Source organism: Olea europaea, unplaced genomic scaffold (assembly GCF_002742605.1).
Source record: "Olea europaea var. sylvestris unplaced genomic scaffold, O_europaea_v1 scaffold3799, whole genome shotgun sequence".
Lineage (NCBI taxonomy): Eukaryota > Viridiplantae > Streptophyta > Magnoliopsida > Lamiales > Oleaceae > Olea > Olea europaea.
In genome coordinates this window covers 21,863-32,100 of record NW_019257392.1, presented here as the reverse complement: position 1 = coordinate 32,100, position 10,238 = coordinate 21,863, and the positions used below count along the sequence as shown (strand labels likewise).

At 33.9% G+C, this 10,238-nt stretch overlaps 1 protein-coding gene across 1 annotated transcript; it reads right to left on the bottom strand.

Moving 5' to 3' along the window:
* Positions 1–102: 102 nt before the first annotated feature.
* On the bottom strand, positions 103–6,060 carry LOC111386934 (fatty acid amide hydrolase-like). Its single transcript, XM_023011436.1, has 17 exons — positions 5,788–6,060; positions 5,604–5,688; positions 5,385–5,494; positions 5,196–5,256; positions 4,498–4,688; positions 4,296–4,425; positions 3,883–3,960; positions 3,478–3,646; positions 3,416–3,434; positions 3,100–3,156; positions 2,503–2,643; positions 2,310–2,333; positions 2,080–2,165; positions 884–935; positions 597–677; positions 420–503; positions 103–272 (listed from the first exon to the last, which is right to left on the bottom strand). The coding sequence occupies exons 2-17, from the start codon at positions 5,680–5,682 to the stop codon at positions 165–167; spliced, it is 1,470 nt and encodes a 489-aa protein (XP_022867204.1). The 5' UTR covers positions 5,683–5,688; positions 5,788–6,060; the 3' UTR covers positions 103–164.
* Between the last annotated feature and the right edge of the window lie 4,178 nt (positions 6,061–10,238).

Genomic DNA, 10,238 nt, shown 5'->3' with positions numbered 1-10,238 from the left:
CTGCATTTCTACATAAAAAATAAAGAAAAGAAAATGAAATTCAAATAATCAAAGCTAGATTATTCATCAAAAAAAAAAAAAAACTACTCATCAATATTGAATTTTCTGAGCATGCATTCTTAAAGCTGTCTTGCATACTGATAAATCCCAAAGGTAAAATGATCTTACCCATCTTCAACTTCAGGATTCAGTCCAGATAGCGGTTCAGAACCAATTGAAACTAGGTGAGCCGTGCGCATCTCACGAAGCTCTGGTATAACAATCTCCACTGTCTTTTACAGAAATTGGAAAGGAGCTTAAAGCAGGCACTCATATTATCTTAATCCGACAATTGTTCCATTCATTCTTATAATCGTAAAAAAGAAACATTTCTTAGATTTGACAAGCATGAATATTCGAAATTAGGGCAGTTGACATACTTTGCACCCATATGTTTCTGATAAATGATTGAGAACATCCTCACACTTCTCAGAGATATCAGTTGAGAATACATCATTAAACCACTGCAGGAGAAAAATCACTTGCTCATGAAGTGATATTCTGGAGTCGCACATTAATAAAGATTTTATCTTTACCAAAGAGGGTATTGTGGTCACCTCTGTGTACCTCCCTAATCGAATTGATTCCAGAGTACTTGAACTGTCATGTGAAGATAAATCGGGCAGACAAGGGAGTGACTGCAGAAGAATAAAGAGGTAAACTTCCTATATTTTTTGCGACTTTCTGAAGTGATCAATAATTTTTTACCACGGAGTTCCTATCTGAATCATCTTGACAATGCATTTCAGTCTTAACAGGACTTGAAATAGCTAACTATCATATACTAGAGCTATAAATTCAGAAATCTGAAAAGGGAGCAAAAATAACGAAGTCAGGTGATTACTGGTTTCAAAGCGGTTGTATCATCAATTGAGGATCCCAAAATTGCTGCATACCTGAAAAGTAGTCATAATTATTTAGGAAACCCCAGCTTCCCAGTAAATAATAACTGGGTTCAACAAAGCATTCATCATTTTGAATAAACAAACCTAGTAAAATTGATAGTTGAAGGAGAAAAGCTGTGCAACAATAGAGACTGAGATGATTGAATGTTATGCAGAAACATACAAGAATGAAAGATTTCCAAATTTCTAATCTGATATTGCACTTGGTATGTTATGTTAAAGTGCGACCTGCAGTCCACACCTGACCAAATAAAACTGCCATCTGGACAAATAGCCAGTTGATCATCAATTTGTCTCAAAGAAATTAACCATCCAATTGTGAGCCCACATCCAACTTTGAACGCTGTGTGGAGAAGTTACAATCATTTTGGTCAAGAAACTGGAGGATTTCCACTAATTAAGTAGCAATTGTATGGATGACTAACACATAAGCGGTTGCCAACTGTATGTTTTCAACGAATGCTTATAGGTGCCTTGGAGAATTGGATTCCTAGTAACTTTCTTCCAGATACATAAGACTGGAGACTTGTGGCTCTCAAATATCAGATTGTAACTAGATTCCCACTAATAGAGCCATTTTTGTCCATTCATTGCAATAAGGCCAGAGAAATAATTCTTATAGACAGGGAAACCACTTGAAAAATCATTTGCTTGGGTACACTGGGGAGATAGACTGGTAAAAATAAAGTGATGCTATCAGTTATCTCTTACTTAAAAGTTTTTTGTTTTAAAGGAAAAACAGGTGAACCAATAAATTGGAGGAAAATATTAGCATGAATTCTAATGTACAGAAAGACATTTTCCGAATTTAAGTTTTTGACTTCAAAAATTAAAAGTTCAAGATAAACATGGAAAAATTCTTGGAAATCTCTTTTTTTCCTTCAAGTTTCTTATTTCCTTATCCTCTTAAAAATGAAAAATACAACCTGCAAAATAAAAAGCGTGAAGAAGCACATCTATTAGTGTTATGATGTAGCACCTACAGAGAGTAAACTCATCTTCTGAACTTTTATGATAAACAGAGTAAGTTCGAAATATGGTCTACTTTCTATTTGATATTCTATTCAACAGAGGATACATGCAGGTGAACGTATCAGACTGTATGTATGAGAATATAGCAGGCACAATTACTTACACAAGGATTGCATCCTCAACAGTAGATGTTATAGCTCCAATAATCTCTACAGTCCCTGAGTCACATAGAGATCTGAAAAACAGCGTTCAGAAGACTCAAAAAGTGAAGTGCCAGAATATATGTCTCTGATACTTAGATGTTCTACCAAAGATCTGCCGCAAGGAACTGAAAAAGGAGAAAAACATGTACAAGTTTTCTTGCATGAAATGGTTTCGAAAATGCAAACATACTATTATATGACAAACACATAGCATCTGCAAGAACAAGTTGCAACTTGAGTACTTACTAAGACTTGTGCTCACACTGAGATAGAGAAAGTTATCATAACTTCACAAAAACAAATAAGTGATATACATGTGCAGCCTCCAAATATCAAGAAACTCTAATAGAGGGATACAAGCTTTAGCAGTTTGTCTTTTTAACCATGAAGAGAAACAATATAACCATAAACTTTTGAATGACATTTTGCGGGAGAGTGAGACTACGTTTCTGGAGAAACTCAGGGATGAGATAAGCATAATTTTCATGTCCTTTGATTATTAGTACTGGGGGTGGTAAATAAGACTATTAGAAGAGTGAAAGGGGTGAGTAAGAAGGTGAGAAGGTGGGTGGCAAAAAAAAAAAAAAAAAAATGTGGTCAAGTCTCTGCTAAATGAAAATTAGCAATCCAAATGACAATAGGTTAGCATATATGACATGGGGTTAACAAGTAAAATACAAAACACGTATAACAATTAATTTATGGAGATTTCATTCCTATTGATGTATTTTTCTTTCTAATGGTGAAGATTACAATTCCAATGTACTTATTTTAGACATTACTTTAGAAAGATGATATTATTTTAGTTTCTTAATAAGAATTACAAGTTAGGAAAGTATACAGTGTTTACAATTTTCTTGTAACAGTTATTGGCAATTTCCATTCTTGTTCATATAACTATGACTGCTGTTTTCTAATAAGTGAGAACTTGATTTGTGTAAGGGGTGATATGGAACTTCTCCCTAAATTTTCTTTCTAACTCTCCGGTTCTCTCTTCTTTCTTCTTTCTTTTCCTTTACTACTCTGCAGTAAGGATGCTATCAGAAAGAAGATAAAACATTATGTATGGGATTGCTGTTATACAGCTTCATATATTCAAACTAGAAATTAATTAGAAAGATCCACAATCAGTATGAACTCATATAAACAACTAGTATAGTGAGATTTAAAGACTCCATACTACAGCTATGCATTTTCTCAACAACTAGCTAACTTGGATGATCTATCTTGGATGGAAGTACCTGTCGTGAGCCTGAAATAGCGTTGATCAGGCCCTTACACCATTTTAATTGTTACTGATTTATCACTAGTGAAGCTTTAGAACATAGATAATCTCAACAGCATGACAATTTTTATGCTAGTTGCTATGCATAACATACCCATAATTTGGATTATTTCCTGTCGTTCCTAGTCCCAATTCATGCATATTTGCCTTTCCAGCTAAGATCACACCACAACTACGTAATCTTGACACAGAAACTGCATCTTCCTCAACAGAGCGAATCTTGTGAAAGAAGGTTGTTCCACCTGTTCATCATAAAGACTCACTTAATTTCAATGATTGCTTAGCCTCCATTTGGCGAGACTTATAAATCATTTGTAAATGGTCAACCTTATTTACAATCACGCGTTTCAATGGATCCACAATTACTATAAACTTTTTTACTACTCATTTTAATCTATTTATAAGTTAAATCGTTTATTTATTCTTCTCAGATGAACGCTTATAATCATGATTTATAAATGAACATTGAAATAAGTACCATTTGAGGGATGAGGATAGCAATCGATATCATCCTTAATTGCCACAAAAATCCCATCCAAGATTGATAATGGTTTTCCTGCACAGTTCAGTCAGACAGTAAGATTGGATCTTGAGTTAACAGCAGCCCAATAAACATGTGTAAGTACAGGTTGAAGACTATATTAAATAAATTTATTTCCCTTACAGCTTGTCTTTTATATGAGGTGGTTCACTGTGGTATTTGAGTATGCAAAGGTCCTATGTCAAAGTCTTGCCGCCACCCATTTGTGAAAATTGTGATTAAAAAAACAAATGTGTTCATTTCTAACAACTTAAGCTTTAAGACAAGGTGATTCAATATAGAGAACAATGGGATATGATGTATCAAGGTCATAGGCGAAACATCAGATACCAAATACACATAACTGTTACCTTCTTCAAACCTTTGTGTGGAAACCGCAGCTTGCTTTCTTATATGCTCAGGGTCGTAAGAAATCAGCAGTGGTGCCGGGGGCATCTTATTGTTGAAAACTTCAATTGCTGAGATGAAGCGCTCTGCGACCTACGTGATACAAGTAATCTGAATAAACAATAATTAGAAAGAGGTCGAAAACCAAGCATCAAAATTACTCACTATAGATGGGGTGGTGAGCTTAGATCTGTAAGCATATGCATAATCACGAATCTTCCAATAGCGGAAAGATGCATAAGTATCGGAATTCCAATTGTTAGCAGGGTCATAATCTGGAAGGCACTTCAAGGCAAGTTCAACTCTCTCTATAGGATTTCCACCTTCTTCCAACAGAACAACGCCAGTCTCTGGTTCTGAATTCAAATTCACTCAACTTTGATCAATGGTGTACGGAGGGCATAAACAATGAGTGCAATTTCAGTGACACATTCAAACCTCATTCAAGTTCTTGCTACATTCTTATTCTCAAATTAGCATCTACAACCTCAATAACTGACCAACTTCATTTGAAAAATTCAAGAGCTGAGAGCCAATACCCACATTATTATATTTCACTGGCTTTTGATAGGTAGAGATAGTCCATGTGTCATAAGTCAAAAAATGTTTATAACTTTCAATCACTTGGCAATAACCAGTGGCTCATCACTATAGTTCCAAAATATTCTAGAAACCAGTAACCAAAATTATGCGGCAAACAAGAAAATAAGTCAGATCCAGCCTGTCAAACATAAAATATGTAGATTCAACAAAAATCCCACAGTTATACAATTTGTTTCATCATATAAACTTAGCTTTTATAAAAACTTTCAAATAAATAAGAATATAAAAATTAAGAAACTACCAATAGTGGGAGAATAAACCTTGAGGAGGAAACTCAGGTTTAAACATGGGAGACTCTGGTATCACAGTATTCTTCAATATCTGTCAATCACAAACATCAAGCTAAGCACTCATGTGTATCGATTGCAGCAAGCGAAATGGATTGATACTCTCTTTCTTTCTTTCTTTCTTTTTTTTTTAGAATTTGTGTATTTAATAAAATATCCAACCTCAACCATTTTATTCTCCTTCTTCAAGTTAGATATTATCAAAGAGCCAACCAACGGTGCTTCAAGTAACTTTACAAACAACTTGAGCCTGAATCCAGTCAAATGTGGCGCTGCAATTGCAAAATCATCAATACAATCCATAAATTATATTCAACTAATAATAAACTGCAAAAAATTCAAATAAATTTGCCCCCAAAAACAGAAAGAGAGCAAATGAACCTTCAATTTTCTCATACTGATATTTCACTGTGGACAAGTCAACCTCACTCGCGGGCAACATCACTTTCTTCTTCCCCATCTTTTACTATCAAAACAAAAAAAGTCAGCAATAAAATACCATCAAATAAAAAAAAAAGAAAAAAAAGGGGATCAAAATCTAAATTGCAGTTGAATTCACACTCACATTTTAACAAGTGAGCGGTGGTTGTTCCGCGAGACGAGTACGGACAGATTAATTAAATCGATTCAAATTTGGAAGACGAGGTTGTATTTGAAAATGGTGATGATTTGCACAAGCAGCGTAGGCTATAGCATTGTCGTTCTCGCCATCCATCCGAACGTCACTGTCAACATTTGGCGGCTTCATTTGGCGGTTAATCCAATGGACGACTGCTTCGAGGCCGTTGGCTAAGGGAGAAATAAGTAACCACAACGCATTAAAAATACAATTTCACGTTTACCAGACTTATGAAAAATTTCAAATCAGGTGTTAAAATTTTAATAAACATACTTTTAATATATATTTTACAACTTAAATAAGGATAATTAATCATCATCCTAAAATATAGATTTATTCCCTTTTTTATAGCTAATTCTCTCACCTAACATGTATTTTGCCCTTTCAATCTCTCTCAATAAATACGATTCGCCACTTTCATGCAGAATCTCCAACACTTTATCATTCAAATTAACCATAAATGGATGATTCTGCTTCGTCAGTAGCTAAGTTTCCACTAATTAAGTCAAAATCGCATCATTGATTTTTGAAATCCATTCAAGTGGAATTGTTGGAATATGACAATCTGTTGAATCTGAATATCCATATTTCAAAATCTCATAATTATCCTTTCATACCACCTAATTTTTGGTTACATAGATCTGAAGAATTTATGTGGATCATATATTGTGAATTCATCTTGTGATATAAAAGTCACGAGTTTTTATTAAGAGTTTGTACTTTGTTTTTTATAAAATGTCTGCATGAATGCAAACTACTGGATGTGTTTTCTGTGCTGTGACTAGATTTGTGTTAACAGGCCAAATCCATGTTATCTCTTACTGTTTGTGACCAAGAATATGTTGGATGTAGTGTTCTAAAAAGTGTAAAGTATCGCTAGATGTCAAGTTGAAGTTTCAAGCAGATGTAAAAAAGCAATTTCTTATTATAATATTATTTTAATTATTCAATAATTAAAATAATTCATACTAAATATCTAAAATTATAAAATACAATATTTACTTAATAACACATACCATTTGTCAATTATACAATTTTCAAGTTTTCGAAAAGCCAAAAGTAGAATATTTTTATAGTTTCAATTTTCAACTAAGCAAGTTCTACTTAGTAGATTTATCGGAACTTCATACATATTTTTGGAATTTGTAATAAAATGAGTAACAAGAACCGTAGTTACATAATGCAGATAACATCAAAACTTAAATCTTATTTAACTATTTAGATAGTCATTTTTAATTTTTGTATAGATAAAGCCCTTGTTTAAGCCCCATTCTTTTCATGAGAATGTATTCTTGAAGAGTGTATTGATGAGAAACGTGTTGATAAAAAATAAGAAAAAATTTTGAATTTGACTATAATATTATTTTATTGAAAAATGTGTAGGTAAAATGATGTCAAAACACTTTTTAAAAATGTATTTTTCCAAAGAATAGAGCTCAAACATGGTCAAAATCTTTTTCAAAACTTAAAATAAAAGTCAAGTGAAAAGTTTTTTAATAATAATAATAATAATAATAGCTTGTTTGAGCCACATTAAATGTTAAGAATGCATTTTTGAATGGGATTTGCTACATGTACCCCTCACATGGGGGGCGGGTCCCACGCATTTATTGTGCGCGGGCCCCACCCCCAATGTATTGGGTGTGTAAACGTTCGGGTACAAATAGATTAATCATTTTTTGAATAGTAGATTGTTGAATAATGTGTAGTTAAAAATAAAGAAAAATTTTAAGTTTGCGTGTAATATTATTTTATTGAAAAATATATGGTTGAAAAGAAAAGAATGAAAAACGTATTTTGTAAAAAATGTGAATCAAACAAGTTCTAAGTTAAAGTCAAATAAAAGACTTTTAAAAAAATTATAAAAAACTAATAAAGCGCATCTATGGAAGATGAAAGAGATGAAGGAAAAAATTTAGCCATTTAGGAATTGGGAAAAAAAAGTCTAGGCATGAAGTGAGGTGTCTTACTCGAGCTTTGAGGCAAGCTTTTTAGAACACTAGTTAGATGTGCTTATTTGTGATCATATCTGTGTTAACTGTGATTATATGTAACCATACCTGTGTTATTATGAATCTGTTAACATGGGTCCATATTTCAAAAGTTCTTAATATGAGGATTTCTATGGTCAGGTCATAAATTTTTAACAAGAGTATATTTTATAAAATATTTGCATGAATGTGTTTATTAGATGTGTTGTTTGTGTGTGATAGTGACTGTTTGTAACCAGATCTATACTAACTGCTACAATTTGTGACCATATCTATGTTATTTGTGACTGTTTATGATCAGGCATGTGTTAACTGTGCCTATCTATGACCTGTAATGCCCTCAATGTATTTGGATCGTCTGCTTGGGTGGCCCATGGCTTGACCCGGCTCGTGGTTCGAAGGAACCGAACCGAAGCTCAGGTTAAGCCCCATTTCAAGGCATTGGCTCGAGCCCAGCAACCCAGACCAGCCTGTGTCATGACACATTTCAGCTCGAGCTTTTAAAAAAAATAATAAAATATAAAAAAATGACAGCAAACAACGTTATCTTAAAAAAAATTTAAAACGAGAGACTAGAAACATTGTTCCCTACCTTAAGTAGGCAACAATTATGGCGGAAGAGTAGATGAAATTTGAAAATTAAATTTCAAATATGAATTTCAAATATAGTTAAAATGGTTATATTTTTTTGCTATAAATATGAGTTAAATTTCTAAGTTTCATATCAATTTTAACTTCACCTACGTTGATTGCAGCTGGTTCCAAACCTGAAAAAATGATGAGGGTTGTAACATTATTTAATTTATAATTCATAAAAATTGCACAAATTTTAATTTTTTTTTAAAAAAAGTTAGAATTATCAAGAATTTAAAAAAAAAATAAAAAAAATCGAGCATGCTCTACTTGGTTTGGCTTGGTGAGACCCGAGCTTAGATTTTTTTAGCCGAGCAAAACCTCTGCTCGGCTCGGCTCGGCTTAGGCCCGAAAAAAGTTTGCCCCATTTTACTCGAGTCGAGCCTAAGCCTCATGTTTCGATTCGACTTGTTGACATCTCTAGCTCACACGACCTGTTCTTTTATGACCATGACTTGTTATCGTAAATACATTGTCATCTTTTTCCTCTATGAGGATCAAGAATCTATTCCTATTATTGATTGATCACAATTTATATATTCTATTGGTTACAATTACACTATCAAAATGATTCCGATGTCATCTCACGATCCCACAGCACCACCACCACTCGCTTCATCACCATTGCCTCCAAACAATCTACACACAAATCAACCCTACAACCCATCACCACCGATTCATTAATTAGGAATACATATTAACAAAAAGGAAAAAAAATGGAGAACAAGGGTAAAATGCAGCAACTCTTTCAAGAACCATTACTTCCTTCAAACATGCTTGACCTGCAAAATTAATAAAATTGATTTGGATGCAATTTCAACATCTCAATAATCAAGCATGATTCTTCCTTCTTCATTCACCACTTTCTGCTATGTAACTCTCAACTGTTGGGAATAGGGATGTCAAATGGGCCGAGTGGCTCGTCGGTTTGGCTCATCAAAATTTGGCTCATGAGTAGCTCGAGCGAACCGAGCAAGGGATCAATCCCACGAGCCGAGCAGGCTCGGCTCGTCGAGCTTGTGGGCACACGGCCCATGAGCCATTTTCATAAAATATGATTTTTTTTTAAAAAAAGGTCTAAAATGTGCAAATTTACCAAAAAAAAAAAAAAAAAAATTCACGAGCTCGCGAGCGTCTCGTGGGCTTGGCTCGATTCGTGAGCTCACGAGCTCGAGCTCGAGCCGAGCTCGTGGGTTAAGGGGTTGAGCCGGCTTGGTTTGGCCCATTGCCATCCCTAGTTGGGAATCTACTTAACATGCGCAGCGAAAAATTAAAACAAATTTAAATTCTCACCAGGAATCATCTTTGTATTTAGATAGAAATTGTGATAAAAGATGTACCTTTGAAAAATTCTGCAAACCTTTTGCCATTCTTTTGTTCCTGCAACTTTGATCTGTCATCCACAATTGTTCAATTGTCCAGCCTTCAACAGTGATCCACATAGAGAACAAGATTGTAGGATTATGGTTTGCTTCTTGTGCTAGCAAGAGTAATGAATTCTCTACGAATAGAAAACCTAGCTATGTATTTATACAAGTCTAAACGGGCTTGGCCTGACCCGATCTAATATTTAATTAATCCCTTTAATTAAATTCGATCCGTGAACTAACTAATTCAGTTAATTAATTCGGACCTATAAATAATCAACCAAATTAATTAATTTATCTAACGACTGTTAAATTAATTAATTGACAAATTGTAATATTTCAATTCTCTTTTGTGTGCGACTCATCAGGTTTCCTATCAAGATATTTAACGACGTGAAAATATTAT